The sequence below is a fragment of the Chiloscyllium plagiosum genome, chromosome 23 (assembly GCF_004010195.1).
Source record: "Chiloscyllium plagiosum isolate BGI_BamShark_2017 chromosome 23, ASM401019v2, whole genome shotgun sequence".
NCBI lineage: Eukaryota > Metazoa > Chordata > Chondrichthyes > Orectolobiformes > Hemiscylliidae > Chiloscyllium > Chiloscyllium plagiosum.
In genome coordinates this window covers 21,497,413-21,519,227 of record NC_057732.1, presented here as the reverse complement: position 1 = coordinate 21,519,227, position 21,815 = coordinate 21,497,413, and the positions used below count along the sequence as shown (strand labels likewise).

The window sequence follows — 21,815 nt, the reverse complement described above, 5'->3', positions numbered from 1 at the left end:
TATTAACATGCTTAGTCAAAGAGTGCTGCTGCTTGTTAAAAAGAATTTAAAAAAACAATGAAATGTTTATTTCAAACAGGTAATCTTTCTGTGCCTGTCTGTGATATTGTTGCTGTTTGTGAAACTGAAGAAGATGGAATAGGTAAAGAAAGTGGAAGATGGCAGAAGATGCCTTCATTTTCTACTGAGCTAACTTTGCATGCATTTACAGGTACTGCTATTCATATTTCAAACAGTACTAACAACATTTTCATTCATCTATGCATAATTCTGTCAATTTCAATTTTTCTAAGTTTTCTAATTTTTATTCTCGTTGAATAACAATTACCAAGTCTCGTTATTTTTGTTTTCCTTTTCTTGTACTAAACTTAGCATTATTGAAGTCAATCATAGCATCTTTATTGCTTACAACAGCTTAATAAGTACAAACTCAAGATCACATCAGGGGATTTCCTGCACTGTCTTAGTTGCCAATTCATCTGACACATTATTTCAACTTGAAATGACTGTACACTGTGAGCCTTATAATTTGTATAGTAGTTTTATTTGTGATTAATTTTCTTGATTATTCACTTAGTTATTTGCCCCCACTCCTGAGAGAGTTGCCGCCAGCTGATACAGCAGTTAAAAAAATAATTATTTGGAGATTAATTTTTAATCTGTTTTGCAAATACTATTTGTACCTATATCATCACTTTATGGCATTGTGTGTTGGTACTGCATGTATTCATTTCTGTTTTAAATTTTATTTAAATTTAAATTTTGTCTCTGTAGTTTTTGTATGCAACATATTTGTTTTTCATACCTTGGAATAATGGTTATTTCTCTTGCTATTCTTCAGGGTAATGGATACAATTTTCAGTAATAGGTCACTGCTATTTAGTGATCTATAATAAGTTTAAGAATATGGACAGCTGCATGAGCAAATGAAATCTGATAGATTTTTGCTTGCGCTCTTAACCTTTGGCTGTTTTTCTGTGTACTCATGGCATTTAAATATTGTGAGCAAGATTCTATGCAGAAGCTCCTGCATTAATACAAGTAATCAAGTCGTGTTATCTGCCTCCAGGTCATTTCATTTTCAATTTAGGGTGGGATTTATTTTCAATTTTCTCATACCCCTCTATATCCAAATTTATTTTGTATCCAACATTAAACACATTTTGTTGAAATTGCCATTTAGACTGCAAGATCATACGAAAAATTTTGGTGTACAGTATCCTTCAATCCATTCAATCACATTCTGTCAGAATACCAATGTTATTGTTGTCCATTACTACAACTGACCATTAAAGAAATACACAAAAACTTCACTATGCCTTTGAGTAGGTGACTCATTGTTTTTCTAAAGGAGGATGACCAATCACTCCTATTCATCCATTCTTGGGAAGAAGCCGAAATTGATTTGTCTCTTTTTTCCAGTAAAGAGACAAAGATCAGTGTTCTTAATCTTTCGCAACTGTACTCCAAGCACTCTTTGCATTAATTGGACACTCATTCTGTGCATTTTATTAAGCTTAAAAGCATGTTATATGTGTTAATCTGTTGATGTGTGGTCTCACCAATTTCAGTAGCCTTTGATTTTTTTGGATCTGATAATCAAGTGTTGGATGTTTTTAAAATAATTTTACACTAACAAGAAAATGCATGTTTCTAAGACTATTAGAATATCAGCATCCTCTGATTCATGTAGGGTCAGCAGATCTGAGTAATGCTGCAGGCTTGCACATTGTTCTTTGTGGACAGCAAAGCTCGAGGCAAATAAACTTGGCTGCATGCCTTGAGCTCTTCCATTAGTAATTGAATACTGGTTAATTTTTTAAATTCCCAGACAAGCTGAAGCGCTGTTGTCTCTGCACTAAAAAGAATGAAAAGGAAGCTTCAAAATTCCTCAGACAACCTTAACTGCAAACTGTTCAAATTTCGCACTGGATTGAAGTGGACTGAACTGAACTGATTATGAACTTCAGGGCGTCAAACCTCTTATAGACAATAGGTGCAGGAGTAGGCCATTCTGCCCTTCGAGCCTGCACCACCATTCAATATGATCATGGCTGATCATCCTTAATCAGTATCCTGTTCCTGCCATATCTTAAGTGAATCTTGTTCCAAACTACATTGCAAAGCCAGTAAAAGTAAAGTACACCTCTGATAACATTTCTAATTGGTGCAAATTGTACCTACCCTATTGTGCAACTTAATCTTTCTATGTCAAATTAAGGACAATTGGCTTTGTTTCAACCAAACTTTCCAAAGCCTTTTGTGTGTATCTTTTTTCGTAATGTCAGGCAATGCATTAAATAAGTCAGCTGATGAGTAATGGAAAAACATTTCTTAAAAAAATAAGAAGTGTACTTCAGGCTGAAAATGTAATAAATATCAGGGTAGCTAACTTGGATTATGATGTACTTTCCTAAATTTAGTGTGGTTATCAAGTAAACCTACATTTACCAAACTGTCAGAATCTGAAATTATTGGCTTTGGAGCAGAGTGAAGTATCATTCAAAACTTTTTTAAAATCTAAATTGCTCACGTAGAGTACTATAGTTTTATAGCACTTTGAGAAAGCTGCCAACAAACTCTATATCCTCCATCAGTGTTAACATGATTTATTGTTGGCATTACTTTGAAATTCATATCAACTAAGAGTTGAAGAAAGTTCCTTGTTTTCTATATTATAGTGCAAGCTCTTAGATGACTAACAAATGTAAAGAGTTCCTATAGGTTTCAGGTGTTGATGACCTTCATTTAGTTCATAGTCTGGAGACTAACCTATAAGGACATTTCTGAACACACAATGTAATTTGTAACTAGGCAACCAGAATGTAATTAATTCTAAGCTAATAATGACCTGAAACTCAAATCTTAGTTTATGAAATACTTACAGTGGCTCTGTTTCTAAATAAAACATTATATCAGAGTTGCTGAAAAATGGGGAAAATCCTTTTTCAACAGAAATTTTAAAATCTTTTGGCCAGTTGTTGACAATGAATGGAAGTTATCATCTTGGAAATGTGCCAGCCACTTGATTGCTTTGGTGGACAATGTGAAGTTGCATCAAAGCCCAGAGAATCAAAAGAATGGATTTAGGCTTCCCAGAATTTTAGGAAATTATCAAGCTTTCCTTGGAAGTTGTTTATTTGTCCTCATTTAAGATTAATATTGATTTACATTTCTGGATTGTAGAATGTTAGGCTTCTTCTAAGATTGGTAGATTTTGTAAGATAAAATGAACTCTTGCTTTGAACTCAGCACTCGTTCAAAATTCCTAGCCAACTAGATATGTTGTGTACGTGCACTAAAGTTGTCTTCCACTTTTTAGAAATACTATGCATTATTTCATAATTATTTCATTTTATCTTTAGTGTATCATGTGCAGAGATCAAAAGAACACCATTGGGAGTGCAATGAAGTGACCTTTCATTGCAGTGACCATTTACTCTGTAACCAGTGGGTAAAAGCTCTTAAAGAACAGTTGGATTTACAAGGTACTGTATGTTTTAGTGAAGTAAAGATAGAACTTTCAAATATGTGGTATTTTTACAAGCCAAGGTAAACTGAGGCATCGTTCCAGATACATGACCTTTCTTTCTTTTCTCGCTTTCTCTCGCTCTCTCTTTTTCTCTCTCTCGCTTTCTCTCATTCTCTCGCTTTCTCTCTCTCTCTCTCTCTAGCTTTTTCTCTCTTTTTCCCCCCCCCCCCCCCTTTTTTCTTTCCCCCTCTCTTTCTGAAACTGAATAATCTCAAGTACTATTTTGTCACATTAAACACAATGGCCGAGACCTTCGATTCCCCAGATAGTTGGAGATCAGATATACCCTGGAAAATAGGAGTCTGAGCTATGCAGATGTCCACATCCATTGACCATGTTGTAGTTGTTCAGGAAATTGAAATGACAGACAATTAACCAGTGTGTAGAATCCCCAGAGAAAATCTCCAGCTCTTAGTTCGAGTCAGAGACTTCAGAGGGTTCTCATGGCTTACCTGAATAGCCAGGAAGTTGCTCTAACTCCCCACCTGCTCTGTGTTTAAATGCATGCACAGACATTCAGCACCCTCGCTGATTCCAGTAATTCCAGTAATTTTGGAATTGTCATGAAATTTTGGTTGTAATGGTAGGAATAATATAAATTGTAATAGCTTTGAGAATGATGTTGTAGGTTTGGTCCTTGCGTTTATGGGGTTTCAAATTTATTTTATTTTTCTCTTGTACGTTTTGGTGCAGATCCATTATTCTCCTGTTCTACAGCTTGTGATGGTGGCTTTCTTGATTTGTCAAATTTGAGATAACCAAGCAAATGCTTTATAAGTCAGTAGGGTCTTCATACAAATTTCTAATTCTGGTTCCTTAACCTGTTTAGTTATTTGATAAAAGATAAACAGTGATTGTTGCTTGATGGACTGATGTTCAAAAATGTGTTGTTGAAAGCGCATGTTCTCATTACAGAGGCAGTAATTGTCGATTTCCTGTTCAGTTATATGGAGATTTTGATGGATCCATTGTAAAAGTCAAAATGTGTGGTACTGGAAAAGCACAGTAGGTCAGGCAATATCCAAGGAACAGGAGAGACGATGTTTCAGGCACAAATCCTTCATTATGCCTGGTACACCGACTCTCCTGCTCCTTGGGTGTTACCTGACCTGCTGTGCTTTTCCAGCACCCCACCTTTCGACTCTGACTTTCCAGCATCTGCAGTCTTCGCTTTCTGTCCATTGTAAAAATGTCAAGCATGTAATAAACATGTTGGCCTGTGCAATATTGCTTTTTAACAGGCTTTGCAAGAGATCTTGAAGCCTGGATTTGAGTAAAATATGCAAATTGCATTCTTAAAAACTACGGTCTGATGCAATGTTGTCTCTTCTTTCACCACATAGGAAAATTGCATACATCACGCAGTGAGTGGCTGATGTTATTTGATATAACATAGGCCTGTGGTATTAATAATGTGTTTCTTTTTTCGTGTGAGTTTCGTGTTTTCAGCTGTTCCACCACTAATCCAAAAGAATGATTAGAATTGGATGAATCTGCACTGCACTGCACTGTTGTTCAGAAGAATAGGCTCTTTCTGTCTGGTGACTTAGCATTGTAAATGCAATAAACTGAACTGCATCTAAAATTCAAATTATCAATAAGATCACCATTTATATATTTCCTTGTTTCTATTGATCCACCTTATTACCCAGGCCCTTCCTCCACCTCACTTTACCTAGCACTGCGTTAATTACTACTACACAGGAGCCACAATCACCCAATGACAGATGGAAGGAAGGGAGGGGTAACAAACTGTTGCTCACTTATGAGGAGGCACTCCTGGAGTAACTGCAACTCCAGGATGGGTAAAAACTGGAGTTGGTTGAGAGGTTAGGGGAGGAAATGGGTGGAGGAGCATTGTTGGAATGGTGGTGGATCCAGCAAGGATTGAGAGGAAGTGAGACAAGTGGGAAGTAAGTGGTAGAGAAGGTGGAGAGAGTAAGTGATTAAGAAGGGGATGAGGAAAGTTATTGTGAGTCGGAATGAAGGATATGATTGAAAGTCTGAGTGTGAAGGGAGAACGTGAGTAAGTGGGTGTTTGGGGAGAAGGAGAGCATGTGTGGATTCATGGGGATGGGGAAGAAAAGGGGGTGAATGGATGGCGAAGCAGGTTGGCAAGAAGTGTATGTATATAATGAGGGAGAGGAGTCAGTTACGATTTGTGAGTGGGGCAGGAGGGACTTCACTGAAATTTCTATCGCCATGGACTAAAAGTAGTTGGCTGAAACCCATCTAACTGTATAAAATAATATCACTTAAGATAGCATTTTTATTTTTGTATGATGTATTCGGTGTCAATTGCATTCATTTCATGAGTTTTGATATATTCGTTCATGGATGTAGGTATTGTTCACAAGGTCAGTCTTTGTTGCCTATTCCATATTCCCCTTGAAGTTCAAATGGAGTAATTGCTAGCAAAATACTGCCTTTGTCGCTTATTTTATTTGGCATATACTTGCTGGAACAAGTGCATGTTCTGTTGTTAAGATAGGCTTTGCCTGTTGTATGTGTTTGAACTGTGTGGAGTGTTGAAATGCTGAGGTCACTTTGGGAATTTTATACAGGTATATTGGTGCACAGTCTTGAAAATAATAGAGGTGAACAAAGGAGAAAACTAATCACTTTCAAATCACTTGAAGTCTAATAATAACCCTCATTTGAAATAGCCTAGAAGCATCTTCAAATGACTTCTTGTCACCAAACATTTTTAGATCTTTGTCTGTGGCCATTTACTCCAGTCTCTCTGTGAAACATTGCCACCTCTCACAATTTGGTCAAAATCTCCTGCAGTTCTGCTTTTTCATGTGTGAATGAATGCTGAGTTCATATTCTCTTACCATTAGCGTTTCATTCAATGCTTGCTCATCACTGAAGTCTGGAATCTTAGGTTTGTAAACTTCAGAATACACAACTCTAAAGACTGGTTGTCTACTTCTACAACTAACTTGACCATGTCAAGAACAACTTATCACAATGGAACTTCTATCCCATGTGCCTCACCTGCCCTGTCTTCATCGCTCAAATCCTACAAACCCCAGTTCTGACTGACTTGATCAGTTCCTGATTTAAACATCTCATTACACAACTGATTTCCCTTGTCCTCATGGTGCTTGTATCTAAAAGTTTAACATGCATAGGTAATGATGTTCTTCTCTTAAGTACTATCCTCATCCCCCATCATTGATCTTTCATCCTTACTGCCTTACTTTTAACCATTTTTGTGTATTCTAGCTTAGCCGGTGGAGGTCTGTAAATTACATTTATGTCTCAACCTTGCCCTTCTGCTTGTTCACAGGTTGCTTTTTGTTTGCCAACGCTGTTGGGGAGGTTAAATTAATGTGGCAGGGGGATGGGAACCAAATGAGGAAGTTAGTGGACAGTAAGGAGGTAGTAACTAAAGCCTGTAAAGAACTAGATAATGAAGTCAGCGTGAGTAAGGGAAAGGGTTGGCAGGGAGCAGATGGACGCAAAGGGACAGGTTGTCTGAGGCGCATTTGTTTTAATGTGAGAGGTATAGTTGATAAGGCAGATGAACGTAGGGCTTGGACAACCCTGCCACACTGGGTCCGAAGCAGACCCTCTGCAAAAATATACCAAACTGCAACCTACTTGCTCCGCAGGGTTCTAAGAAGGATCACTTAACTGGAAGCAGTCACAATCCACTCCACCAAATCGCCAGAACACTCAAATGTAAGAAACCTGCATGGAAGCCTGGTAAGCATGCCGGCCTGCTGGTAAGACTGAGACTACTTGATTTCAAGATCCCCCCTTCCCTAGCTTACACCTAGCAAATGTACAATTTCCAGAGAACAAGATGGATGAACTCAGATCACGGCTCACCTTCCAGCGTGAACTGCGGATCTGCTGCGCACTCTGCTTCACAGAAACCTGACTCAACCCATCCATTCCTGACTGCACATTTCAAGCTGACGTTTTCTCTATCCATCGTATGGACCATGCAACGTCCTCTAGTAAGAAAAAGGGTGGAGGGATTTGCTTTTTCATCAACAACTTGTGGTGCAAGGACATTCAACCCTGGGCAGCCACTGCTCCCCAAACCTTGAATTCCTCATGATCAAATGCCACCTCTTCTATCTACCATGGGAATTTACCGCTGCTATACTAACTGCTGTGTACATACCGCCACAAGCAAAGGTTGAGGAAGCTCTGGATGTGTTGTACTCCATCACTTACACCCTGGAGACGAAACACCCCAAGGCACTGTTTATTGTTACTGGTAACTTCAATCAAGCCAATCTAAGGAAGATGTTGCCCAAGTACCATCCAGAGCATTACCTGCCCCACTAGGGGCCTGAACATTTTAGACCACTGCTACACCACTGTGAAGGATGCATACCGCTCCATGTACTTCATGCCTCCCATCAGCGAGTGTGAGATAGAGATACAAATATGTAAACAGATTATGGAAAGATGTAGGAGCAGCAATGTGGTGGTGGCAGAAGATTTTAATTTTCACCTAGTGTTAGACATCTAGATGGAGCAGAATTTGCAAGGAGCAACCAGGAGGGTTTTATAGAGCAGTATGTAAAAAGGTCCAACTTGGGAGGGGTGCATACTGGACCTAGTTTTGGGGAATGAGCCCAGCTAGGTGGATGAAGTTTCAGTAGGGGATTACTGTTACAAAGATGTGGGTGTACTGTACCTTTAAGAGTTAAAAGCTAACAAAGCTACCTGACAGCACCAAGTGTTCTGAATAAGGTACAATGTAACATGTGGTCCAATAACTAGGATAGCTATTTGCTTGCAGACAAAAGCAAGTTTGAATTGGGTCAATCAGTCTAAATCATACCCCCAAAAAAAACAAACTCCAATCAAGTTTAAATTTAGTATATTGACAATATTAAAAGCCAATGGCACAATCTGAAGCTTTGGGGTGTAAGACCAGGAAAAATTGAGCAGTTGGGAGGAGAACTGCCAAAAGTCCAACAGATATAGGCTGCTAGTCAGAACTCTCTTGAGAGGCATCTGTCTAGAGAAGGAGTTTACACAGAGAAAAACATAACGCAAACCTGGAGAGCAAATCTACCGAGGAAGATATAAAGAGAAGAGTCGATCGCTGGCTGGTTTTGAAAATTTGAATTTTTTAGTAAATCTTAATCGGGAGTTTTATTGGACTAGAGTTAGAGAAGGGAAAGTAAAAGACAGGTTAGAGGAAGGAGTTATAAATAGTTGTTAGTTAATAAACTTTAAGAAATAGTTGTTAGTTACTTTAAGAAATAGAGTTGTTAATTTGTAGTTTAAATAGTTCTAGGTCTCTCAAATTTCACAGATTACTGCACGGGATAAATCTTTTGTGTTGCTGGTTTAACTTGAGCAGGAGGGTTTATCCCGTGTTGTAACAATTACTTTGGGAATAGTGATCACAATTCCGTAAGTTTTAGAATACTTATGAACAAAGACGAGAGTGGTCCTAAAGTAAGAGTGCTAAATTGGGGGAAGGCTCAATTTGGCAGGAGCTGGTGAATGTGGATTGGGAGCAGCTGTTTGAAGATGGATCCACATTTGGTATGTGGGAGGCTTGTAAAGAGAGGTTGATTAAGGATGCAGGACAGACATGACCCTGTGAAAATGAGGGATAGAAATGGCAAGATTAGGGAATCATAGATGGCAGGTGAAATTGTAAGACTCGCTAAGGGGAAAAACGAAGCATACACAAGGTCTCGGCAAGTAGATGAAACTTTGGAACAATATCAGGACCAGTCTGAAATGAGGAATTAAGAGGGCGTAAAGGGATCATCAAATATCTTTAGTAAACAGGGTTAAGGAAAATCCAAAAGCCATTTATCAATAATAAGGAGTAAGAGGGTAATGAGAGAAAGGGCTGGCCTACTCTAGGACAAAAGAGGAAAATTACGTGTGGAGTCAGAGAAACTAGGTGAGATTCTTACTGAGTACTTTGCATCAGTATTCACTGAGGAGAGGGAAGTGACAGATGTTGACATGAGGGATAGATGTTTGACGATTCTAGGTTAAGTTGGTGGTAATGAGGGAGGAAGTATTGGATATTCTAAAAGGCATTAAGGTGGGCAAGTCTCCAGGTCTGGATGGGATCTATCCCAGGTTACTGCGGGAAGCAAGAGAGGAAATAGCTAGGGCCTTAACAGATATCTTTGCAGCATCCTTGAGCACTGGTGAGGTCCTGGAGGACTGTAGAATTGTTAATGTTGTCCCCTTCTTGAAGAAGGGTTGCAAGGATAATCCATGTGATTATAGACCAGTGAGCCTGACTTCAGTGGGCAGGGAGCAGAGGGATACAGATCCTTAGAAAATAGGTGACAGGTTTCTGGATTGGCGCAGGCTTGGAGGCTCAAAGGGCCTGTTCCTATGCTGTAATTTTCTTTGTTCTAACTGTAGGAGCAGGACAACTAATATGCTTTATGTGGAGGTGCCGCTCTTGGACTAAGGTGGACAAAGTCAAAAATCACGCATCACCAGATTTGCGTGATTTTTAAATATACTTTGTGAATTTTTTTTTTGGCCCATCATCTAAACTTCAGTGCAGCTGAGCCAGACGATTTCCAATTTCAGTGACCTGAAACTTCTATTCTGACTTGAAGCATTCAGGTTTGTACCCTGAAGTATTTGTTTCTGATTCCACTAATGACCTGGATGTAATGTTTGTATTCTGTACACTAAAGCATATTTTGGAATGTTCAAGAAAAAGCTTGCTTGTTATAAGTCACCTTTCTACTCTTTCTAATCTTCAGACTTTAAAAGCAGCTAATCCAAAAAGAAAACCACTATAATGAAATTATGAAAAGCTTCAGGATACCAGCAATGCAATATCAGCATTTTCTTAGTTATTGTGGTTCCAAATGTTTGTATCCTCTAAATGGATGATTTCCTCTATACATTTCCTATATATTTTTCTTGTATCAGCAGATTGCTTTACTGCAGTTTTACTGCGGATATTCATGCATATCTTTTTAATCAGAAAGTTTTAAATGTGTAGCTTGTAAAAAACAAAATATGCAAACTGTGGACGAGGTTTTCCAATTCTTTTTTGAATCAGAGACAAATGCGTTGGGTGGTAACTAACATCCCAGTCCCAGTCTGCTTGTTAAAATCTAACAAAAGAGCATTGGTGAGTTCTTTGGCCAATCAAAGGCAGAACCCTGGTGTTCTAAGTCAGTTTAAGCTGCCGGCAAATTAGAGGCTGGCAGCTTTTGGGTTCTAACGATTGTCTGTTGAGGCATGCAGTGGGACTTAGTGGAGTGAAAGTATATAATTTTCAAACTCTTCTTGTGGCATGGGGGAGTTGTGAGATGAGGGAGATGGAGGGGGTCAACGGTCAGAAGGCTCTAAGACAAGGTTAGGGGTTGACTTTCAGATTGGGGCAGTTGGAAGATCCGAACCTCAATCCTGAAACAACTTTTGTGACCACTGATTAATTTAAAGACACCTCCTCAACGTAGAGTTTTGTGTCACAGGCGACTGATAAAGGCTTCCCTCCCTGTCTCACCACCGCTCTTTGAAGTTACGATCTCATGCTTTATCCCTTCATTGGGCTGAGCTGCACTTAAGTCAGTCCAGATTTTCATAATAAATTGTGCCATTTTATCTGTTAAAGTCATTACATAAATTCTGAAGACAAAGTATCTTTGTATTGATATATATAAACAAGCAATACCCTGTATGGTGATATTAATTTTTGTGCATAAAATAGATAAAAGTTATTAAATTCAGCCAATCAAAAATCACATAAATGTGTACAATTTCATTCAGCTTTTTCACAGTACATAAAGAAATTCTACTTATCTGCAGAACATGTGTGTGAAAATGTAATTAAAACTGTAAAAATCATACTTCCCTTTGTTTTGGAACCAAATCACATCTCAATCTGCTTGAAGGCATCATTCTATGCATATCGTGTTCATCAGCATCGGCCTTCTTGCTCCATCATAATCACCTTCTATGCCATAAAGTGCATTACGTTTCTTGAATGATGTAATGAAAATCTCTTCTAATTTCATCCCTACAGACTGTTCACACAGGATTGCCATCGACTGCCTGTCTTCATGAATTTTTCTTTGATCGGATCATCCAATTATTCCATTCCATTCTTTTTCTCATGCTACCCTTACATAGCTTGTTTACTGATGATTGAGCAAGGTTGCTGAAAATTACTAATTTCAAGAGCAATATGTGAGATGGAATGTGATCTGAATATATCCCAGGTTGAGAATATTTCTTTAACATAATCCTCCTGTTTGAAAACTGAAAGGATCAGCGGTCATATTTTCAAACTACTTTCATACATCTATACTTTGTCATGAATGTGAATGATTACTTCTTTTGGGAATTTCTGTTTTGGGAGGGTTTTCCCCTCGAATGCTGTTCAGCTTTGTTGCATCACACGTGAACAACAGCACAATAATAGATCTACTCTTTCCATGGCCAGCTGTTTTCATGAATGCTGTTTTCTCTCCAACTTGTCTCACAATTTGACTGACTATCATATCAGAATTCATGGAAGTCTCATCCATGTTTCTGAAGGAAGCCATTGATAGTTCAACCTTCTATCAATGTTGAACTGCAATAAGTCTGTCATCAACTTGAACTGAAAGATGCTGTAAAATCTTGGTCTTCTGTCATAGTACAAAACTCAGTTTTGCAGAGGGCTTTCTCCAATCTAAAATGTTCTTCTCCAATATCTTGTTTTCCAGCTACAGTACATTTATTTGTGCTTTGGGTTTTGCATCTGCTCTTCCTTTCTGATGTCCTATTGATCTTTACAGTTAGAAGGATCAGAACATCCACCTTTAGTAGTGTGCTATTTTATGGTTGTGTGAATTTACACCTGGGTAAGTTTGCCACTCGTGGCAAGCAGGTGATAAGTACAGAGAGTTTAGACGTTTTGACCAAAGATTAACAATCAGTTTTTGAGATTTGCCATTACTTGAATTATGTGTTATCTGCAATGGTACTGAGAAAGGAGTATAAAGGGGATATAAAATCAAGGAAGGGGCTGGTATGAATGGCTGTTCCTGTTTTTCAAAAATTTGAGAAAAGATGTTGTATTGAAGGAGTCATGCTGACATATCCTATCATGTATATTCTATATTAATTATTTGATTTTACAAAATTTTGTTTGCAGCTTGTAAATTTTACCAGAGAAATTCAGTAATACTTGAATATTTGATTGCATTTTCTTTCACAGCTATGCGACCAAAGCATTTAATCATATTCATTAATCCTTTCGGAGGGAAACGATTGGGAAAGCAAATATATGATGATAAAGTAGCCCCTCTCTTTCAATTGGCTTGCATTACTGCAGATGTGATCGGTGAGTTATTGTTTTTTTTTACTGAACGAGTATTTTAATAATTGATCACAACAATATAAATGGCAGGGAAATTACATTAACGATTGTTTTCTGGCTAAGCTGTTTTGTAAGAATAAATGAATGTCTGCTGTCCCCTCATTTGGAAAGCTAGTTGAAATGCACAGATTTTATGTTTATGATTTGGTTCTCATGAATTTTTAAGAATGTGTTTACCTCTTCAGTGACGTCACTTATTTCATTTCCTCTTGAGGTATCAACCACTTTGTATGGTGGGTTTACATGGGTACTGGTTGACCTTTGTCTCAGAGTGTCTAAACCTGACAAAACAAAATAATCTATTTTGCTATTATCCACATACTTACACTTCCAAACAACCAGATTTATGGAATAAGCTTCAGGCCTACTCCTCTTAATTCATATTTTTGTTATAGCAAAACAATTAGCAGAAAGTATATTTTTCATTCCAATTATTGAAGCATTAATGGGAATCCCATTACCAGCAAAGCAGACTTTGCAATTTATTAAATCTTGATCTCTTTTACAGATGAAAACAGAGAAAAAAAATTCTTTTAAGTATCAGAATTAATGGAGTGTATTCTTTTTGTGTTTTCTCACTTGTTACTTCCAATTACTTGGGGATTTTTTCAGTGATTTTTAGTGAAAGGACTCTTTAGATTTTGCTGGATTTCTATCACACTACCCCCTGCTCTTTCATTTAATCTGTTCATTTGTCATGTTCCATTTCCTAAGTTTTATCAACACTATTTCAATCAACTGGCTTTGAGGTTACTTGACCTGGGGTGGAAGTTAAGATGAATAATTTGGAAGTTAAAGTTTCAGATAAAGTTTTTGTAACTGGTTGTATCACCTGTCATTTTTTTCAGTTCATTGGTCCACTTGCTTTCATAGATGGACAATTTCATTCATGGTGTAATTTAGTCTTCTGGATTTCAATTTATGGTACAGATTGCTGAGATATTACAATAACAAAAGTGACAAAATGAGATCTTTCACATTCACTGACAGTTCTGACACTTGTTGAACATCTTATTGTTGCACTATAAATCGATATGGAAAGTACAACTGAAGATCACATCACTACAAATTTGTTCTAATCTTAACCTTTTATATAATACAGCTTTTGAACTCCATCTGAACTGTAAGAATCTCCATTTGTTGGAGGAAAGAGGAAGTACTCTTGAATTTTGCTGTGCTACATCAAGATTTGTGCAGATTGTTGATTTACCTGGTTGTAGAGTGAACTTGTTCCACTGTAGCACATGAAGAGGAAGATGGCATGGGGCAGCTTGACACTAGGCACATGGACACACAAGATGGCCACTGAGCCATCAGTTGGCCAACTTGACACATAAGATCACAATATGGAGAGAAACAGCAGGGCAGATACAGACACTGCCTGGGGCCACCAGAATGCCAGCACCATGGACTCACAATCCAGTTGATTAGTTTAAGGCAGGTGGGGCAGAGAATGCACATGAATAACGGACATTGCCGGCTGAAATGGGTCCATCTCTTAATGAAATGCTAACAGCTTGATACAGACTCAATATGAAATGCTAATAGCCAGACCTGCAGTAATCCTCCTTCTAGGAAGAGCAATTGGCACCCATTACTACGGCAATGGATTTCCGTGCAGATATTGAAACTGATAATGTCTACACTGAAACTGACAATGACCACGCAGAAATTAACAAAAATTGCACTGGAACTGACGAAGACTGTATCGAAACTATCAACAATTCTGCAATGATTCTATAAACAAACCATCTTACAAAGACAATAATCTCATCACTGACCTATTGTATCACAAGGCGTATCAAAGTTTCTTGACGTGCTCCTGGTCGAGAGAAGACTCTTAGCTGACCACAGTGCTGTTGGTGTCTTTCTCTCTTTCTGGAGTTCCGGTATTTCCTTGCGCAATAAACTCTGTCTTCGAACCCCGATTCTGACTGAGACTGGTGTTTTTCCCCACAAAAGACAGGATATAAAAGTGTCAGAAATTCATTAGTAATGCACAAATTGAAGTCACTCTCGACAGACTACATAGTTCTCTGGGCTACATTAGTGCATTGGTGTGACTTGGGAAGGTAGGCTGTGCAGGCTACAAATGCTCACATGTTGTGTGCTACTTCTCATGCAAGACAAAGCCTGGAATGTATGTGTTGGAAATGTAGTCATGGTTCAGGTTTCAAAGGAGCCCAGTTGTTTTGTGCTGTGGACAACATGGCCAATACAAACAAAGTGAATTATTGAATGTACCTGTTTTATTATAACTGAAAGTAAGATGGACAAAACTGCTGCTAGACAATTAGTTGGATGTTCAGCATTTGTTAATCTTGTAAAGTAAAGGGGTTTTAAAAATAATTGGCAACAAGCAATTTTGAAGTTCTTTCATAGTAGTCATTTTGAATTTTGATTCATTAAAGCAAGATGATTTGCCCTTGTAGTACATATTAAGAGCTTTATTTGGAAGTACTGAGGGCTTAAAGGTTAGCCCACATGGTTTTCCAGAACACAGTTTATGACCAATGGAGGACCATTGCTGTTCATGTAGTCACACACAAAGTTGATGTGGGCTCATGTTGCTGAATAGAGAACTCAACTGGGGCCTGAGCAGCATTTACCGTGAGCATCTATCCCTCTTAAAGGCAGCTCTTGTCGTAGATTAAAGCTATACTGGAGCAGACTGCTGCTTAATGTTGATACTACAATTCTAAATCAGGAAGATGCAACAGTTGGGCAGAGCAATGACTCATAAGTTCATGGAAGAAGCACTGGAGGCTCTGATGGTGTAGATAGACATTGGGAGAGAGCTATATTTCTACAGGGGATCAGAAGTCCCTCGAGGGTCATCTGCACAGGTGGCCATAAAGGTCAATCCTTGGAGTTTCTCTGCTTGCACCTAATACCAGTATCACAAGAAGTCTGATCTTGGAAATGTTTAATGCCAAGGAATTACAATTCATGTGCCATCTTTTATCCATGTTCTGACATTTTGCCCAGAACGGAATGGTGCACAGCAAAGTCATCTCTGCAGAGTGGATGGTACTCTACACACACGCCAGCACCCAAATCATCTCGTAGCATTGATAACAACATTTCCGTTGACAGAACTGGAATCTGTGGTAAAGTTTCAGGCTGTATCCAGGCCAGAGGAAGAGGATAGTTTGTGTGCAAACTGTCTTTAGATGGTGAACTTGCAGACTACCTTTTCAGGAGCTTTAGATGAGAACATTGATTGGGTAGCACACAGGAGAACATCTCAAATGCTGAGTGATTTGGCTGGCATGTCAGATACCTCCTCCTACTTTGGAGCAAGCATGAAGTCTGAATCCAATTATCTAGAGGGTATGATGCACAGCTTTGCAGCTTTTGTTCCATCAACCTGTCATACTACTGCAACCACCATGTATATCATAGTCTTTGTCTGGGCAAGTCATCAATTCATTTACCTTCACTGTGAGAATGTTCTGTCATGTTCAAGAACTCATCGTTTTTCAATAGCAAAAGTGGCTCTAAATTACCTTTTCTGCATGTTTGGTGCCTGATGTTTTAAATAATGCTGCTGCTGGACTCCTTGCAGATGAAATACGTTGCTTGGTGATTAACAAGCCTATTGATTGAATAGGCTTGCCTGTTCCAAGCTTATGAATGGACCCTCGCATCAGCCAAGAGGGATATTTGGCCTGAGGATAGTATTTGTTGATGGACGTTTTCCACACAAGGTCATCCATACAATCCATATTTACCCATATGAGGTGTTGTCGCAAGTGTGTTATTGGTGCTGCAGAATTCAATTTAGAGTGCCTTTAATTTTTTTACACCATATACAGCAGCACCACAAATCCAAATTTCATTCCTAGGAAGTTTGATGCCTGTACATCTTGTACAAACATAGTGAAATATAACATTGCAGGTAATGATTGAACAGTACTAACATTTAAGAATAATATACATCTTTCTACAGTTCAGCATGTGTGCTTTTAAAAGTTATAATTTGGTCTTTCAACAGAGACATCTAGACACCTGCTGAGTGGATTATTGCAGGGTTTGCTTTAATAACTTATTTGCCCAGATGTCATTGTAATTACGTTGTTCTAAAATAGATTAGGTTTGCCTAAAGCAACAGTCTATAAAAATTGTGATGTGTGCTTCATGTTCTACGTGATATGTGTAAACAAGAACATAATGGCGTGCATTTGTATGTGCACAGAATAAATATGAAGATACCTATTTCATACTTCAAATAAAATGCAGATTGGCAGGCTTATAAGGATAAGTGAATTGAGTGCTTCAAAGTCAATCACCGTTATAGAGTATGATAGACTTCTTGTAAACCTTCTCTCAAGTGTGCTAAGAAAATTTGCAAAATAATTACTTTGTGGAAAAATATCAAATTGGATCAGGGAAGTAAGTAACATGAATTGAGCTTTATATCAAAGTTTTATTTTTTTTTATTTCTCTTGGACTCTTCAGTTTAGAAGTTCAAACACTTTCATCTTTGTTTGAATTAACTGATAGTACATCCAACTCTGGCCACCTTAACATTGAACTGGCATGCTGTAGAAATAATACATGTCATCAAGCTGCTCAGTAACAAAAAGGATTGGAAGATTGGACTCAGTAAAACTGAGGTCACTTCAGTTTAAAAGAAAAACTGAACCCACACTCAACAAAAAAGGAAAATTGTCATTGTTAGAGGTCAGTCATCTCTTTTGTAGGGCTGTGCTACAAAGATTTTGTCAAGCAGCTATCCTAGGCCCAATAGGTTTGAGCTGCTTCTCATCAGTGTATCAACTTATTCTGATCATAGAATGTTAAAGATACATGATACGACCTATATTATTGATCCATTATTCAGGAAATTGGTGGAATAACACATCAAAGTAATTGCAGGAAGAAAAATCCTGGTAACTTGATTGTAGCCATAAGAATTTTTTTTGAGAGCATTGTTTGAGGTCTGTTTTTCTTTTTATTTCTCCAGTAACTGAACGAGCTAATCATGCTCGAGACCATTTGATAGAAGCTGATTTGGAGAAGTATGATGGGTAAGTGTTTCTCGTGGATAATCCAATTTCAGATTGATCAACTATTTATAGATTTATCAACCAAAACAAATTTTGGTTAGCACTGCTGCCTCACAGCGCCAGAGACCCGGATTCAATTCCTGCCTCAGGCGACTGACTGTGTGGAGTTTGCACATTCTCCCCGTGTCTGCGTGGGTTTCCTCCGGATGCTCCGGTTTCCTCCCACAGTCCAAAGATGTGCAGGTCAGGTGAATTGGCCATGCTAAATTGCCCGTAGTGTTAGATAAGGGGTAAATGTAGAGTATGGGTGGGTTGCGCTTCGGCGGGGCGGTGTGGACTTGTTGGGCCGAAGGGCCTGTTCCCACACTGTAAGTAATCTAATGTAATCTAATCTAATCTAAAATGCTAAGAGATCCACAAAACATTTGCCATAATATTAGTGTCATTATTTCAGAAGAATTTTAAATCCTTGTTTTTTTTTCTCAGCAGCCCCTCTTGTGCAATGCCCATCCAATTAACTCCCATGCATGTCCTCTTGCCATACCACTCACTGCCACGGTCCCCTCTTCAACCACCTGCTGCTACTAACTGGCGGCCAAAAGTATGTCATGCGCTGTAATCCTCTGTCCATCTTGCTTCTGCTGGGCTACGTCTCCAAATGAACCCATCAGAAAAGTGTGAAAACAAAAACTGCATGTTGTTACAGATCTAATAAATGTAATCTCTGACTGACTTTTAAGCAGTAATAACACCTAGAAGCTCAATTCTGTTCTTTATCTTAAATTTTTGAGAAAGTTTGAAGCTATTTCACAGTAAACATTGATAATGTTCCTAAGCTTCGATATATGCATTTGTTGGCACTTGCATTGTGGTTCAAGTTGTAAAGACTGTATAATTTTATTTTGTGTATTTGGACCATGCACTGAAATGGACTTTAAAACCAAGAATTTTGGAAGGAATTGCTGTATTTTTAATGACCAGTTACTGAAACATTTGTGTGTGATATTAACATTGCTGTTTTATTCAAGCAGTAGGGGGAAAATATTTGTAGATGGCATGGCAGGGAGAGCATATGTGGAGATTTGGCTGGCAGCAAGTAGCTGATTGGTTTGTACAATTGTGACTAGTCATGGATGCCAAAGATTTATCAGCCTGACAACAAGATCTGGTTACTGTGTAGCTGAACGTCTTATGGGTGTGAAAGTTAGTAAGAAGACTTCAGACCTCTGGGATGGGAAGTAGTGTGTCACTCTGCAACAAAAAAGTATCCAAAGCATGCAGGAAGTCAATTACTTTCAACCATTGGTTGCTGTAGCTTTTGTCTTAAATAACAACTAAATGAAACTTTGCAGTCCATGTGCCAATCACATGGTGTCTCCTGTGAAGAAGTGAAGGAACCTCGAGAGAAGAAATTGAAGAATAGAAAGACTTCCCACACCAAAGGATCATATCAGCAAACCTTTTGCACAGGTGCTCTTCAACAGTGCTTCCAGTATTTTTCCCCACAACCCATGAAACTGAGGTGTTTTTGTTTGTGTGTCCAGGGGTTTTAAAAGATAGTTAGAATTTTAACTAGTAGCATCATTTGTTGAGATTCATAGCTTTTTTTCTGGTGACTAGAATTTTCTTATGAAATAAATAGTAGTTGTTGCTAAGTACAGGAACTTGGTCATTGTTTTCATAGAATCCTTACATTACAGACACCATTTGCCCCATCACGTCTGCACCGATTGTCCGAAGAACATCCCACATAGACCCACCCTATCTCCACAAGCCTGCATTTACCATAGCTAATCCATGCAGCATGCACAACCCTGGACAATATGGGTCAAATAAGCATGGCTAATCTAATTAACCTTAAATCTTCAGAATGTGGGAGGGAACTGGAGCACCTAGTGGAAACCCATGCAGACATGCGGAGAATATGCAAACTTCAACAGACATTCCAGCCTTGTGCGCCTTAAGCCTGGATCCCTGACACTGCCGCAAAAGTGCTTGCCACCATGCCTCCCATTTTATTTTGTCTGGGGACCTTGTAGAATCCCCAGCAATCTGAGGGAGTTGTGAAAAATTGAAGATTCTGTTAGATGATTCCGCTACATTAGTTCTCTGATACAAAGCTATCTAAAAATTCTCTGTTTCTCCCCCACCTCCCCTCCACAATGAACCTGATGTTTCCTGGCACACATCGTATTTAGCACTCTATCTATCTTGCATCTTATCACCTACTTACCTGGCCGTTCTCTTAACTTGATTCCAATAGCTGGATAAATTGTGCATACATCAGATCATAACTTTTATGACAACCTCTGAAGTAGTGAGACTTGAGAATCTGTGCACTTTCCTGTGTGGATAATAATCACAAAGTACTAAACAGTTTTATACTTAATCATTTAAATTGGTAATAAAAATTACAGCAATATATGGTCGGTTAATATATCTAAAATTAGTGTTTTCAGTCAAATCTGTTTATTTTCTTTTATTTAATGGAATTCTGACTGAAGGGAAGCACAATATTATTTGTAACTTCACAAGGTATGCTTAGAGGAGTGTAAATCACCAGAAATCATATTTTGGTTTTAAGGTTCAGAAATTAAACAATTATTGATTTTCAAGTTACTCTTCCTCCTAATCTTCTACCTGCACTTGTAAGTTATTCCTTCAGTAACATTGTTGAGTTTATGGTTCACTTGTATGAGCATTTATTGGGATATAGAGACAACCTCTCTAACTGGTCATTAATATATTTGTTATTAATGTGAATTTCAAAAGTGAAGATCTTGCTTCACAAACCTTTCTGAATTCTTTGAGAAGGTAGTGAAGCATATAGACACTGGTATGCAATAGCCATAACTTATCTGGATTTTGAAAAGATCTTCAGTAGGATCCCTCACAGATGATATAGAGTCAGAGGGCATGTGACAGAATGGATTATTATTGGCTGCAAGACAAAAAGTAAGCAGAGTCAGAAAAGGTAAATAGAGAACATGGGAACTAATGTTTTCTGTTCATCATTTACTCTAATAATTTAGACTCCTAAAATCAAAGACACAATTTCTAAATCTGCAGTTAGCACCCAAGTTTGGGGGTGAAGTGAGAGTCAACCCTGTAAGTTGCAGGAAGATACTGAAACTTTGAAAAGTATTGACAGAACATGTTCAAGACCGATCAGTGTTAAATAGGACATTTTGCTAGGAAGAATATGGAGATCATGTTTCTTGAAATTTGAGTCTAGGTGGGGTAGATGAACAATGGAATCTTAAGTACAAATACACCAGTCACCAAAAATTGTTCTACTACTTAACAAATACATTTAAAGAAGGACAAACCAAGCAGCTGGCTTTATTTCGAGAGGGATGCAATTGCAAAGTAGGGAAATTATGTTAAATCTTTGATCACCTTATTGGGATTGTATTATAGACCCCCCAATAGTCAGAGGGAAATTGAGAAACAAACTTGTAAGGATATCTGAACTATCTGTAAGAATAATAGGGTGGTTATGGTGGGGATTTTAACTTTCCAAACATCAACTGGGACTGCCATAGTGTTAAAGGTTTAGATGGAGAGGAATTTCTTAAGTGTGTACAAGACAATTTTCTGATTCAGTATGTGAATGTACCTACTAGAGAATGTACCTACTCTTGGGAAATAAGGCGGGGCAGGTGACTGAGGTGTCAGTGGGGGAGCACTTTGGGGCCAGTGACCATAATTCTATTCATTTTAAAATAGTGATGGAAAAGGATAGACCAGATCTAAAAGTTGAAGTTCTAAATTGGAGAAAGGCCAATTTTGACAGTATTAGGCAAGAACTTCCAAAAGCTGATTCGAGGCAGACGTTCGCAGGTAAAGGGACGGCTGGAAAATGGGAAGCCTTCAGAAATGAGATAACAAGAATCCAGAGAAAGTATATTCCTGTCAGGGTGAAAGG

General features: G+C 38.3%; 1 protein-coding gene across 3 annotated transcripts in view; it reads left to right on the top strand.

Moving 5' to 3' along the window:
- cerk (ceramide kinase) overlaps positions 1-21,815 on the top strand; it is an 80,209-nt gene that overhangs the window by 24,717 nt on the left and 33,677 nt on the right. For 2 of the 3 annotated variants that reach the window (XM_043713702.1, XM_043713703.1), the window contains exons 3-6: positions 80-211; positions 3,366-3,488; positions 12,714-12,839; positions 17,845-17,908. In XM_043713702.1, coding sequence (XP_043569637.1) covers positions 80-211; positions 3,366-3,488; positions 12,714-12,839; positions 17,845-17,908 — 445 coding nt within the window. The remainder of the gene's footprint in view (positions 1-79; positions 212-3,365; positions 3,489-12,713; positions 12,840-17,844; positions 17,909-21,815) is intronic. The other variant, XM_043713704.1, reaches the window with a different exon arrangement.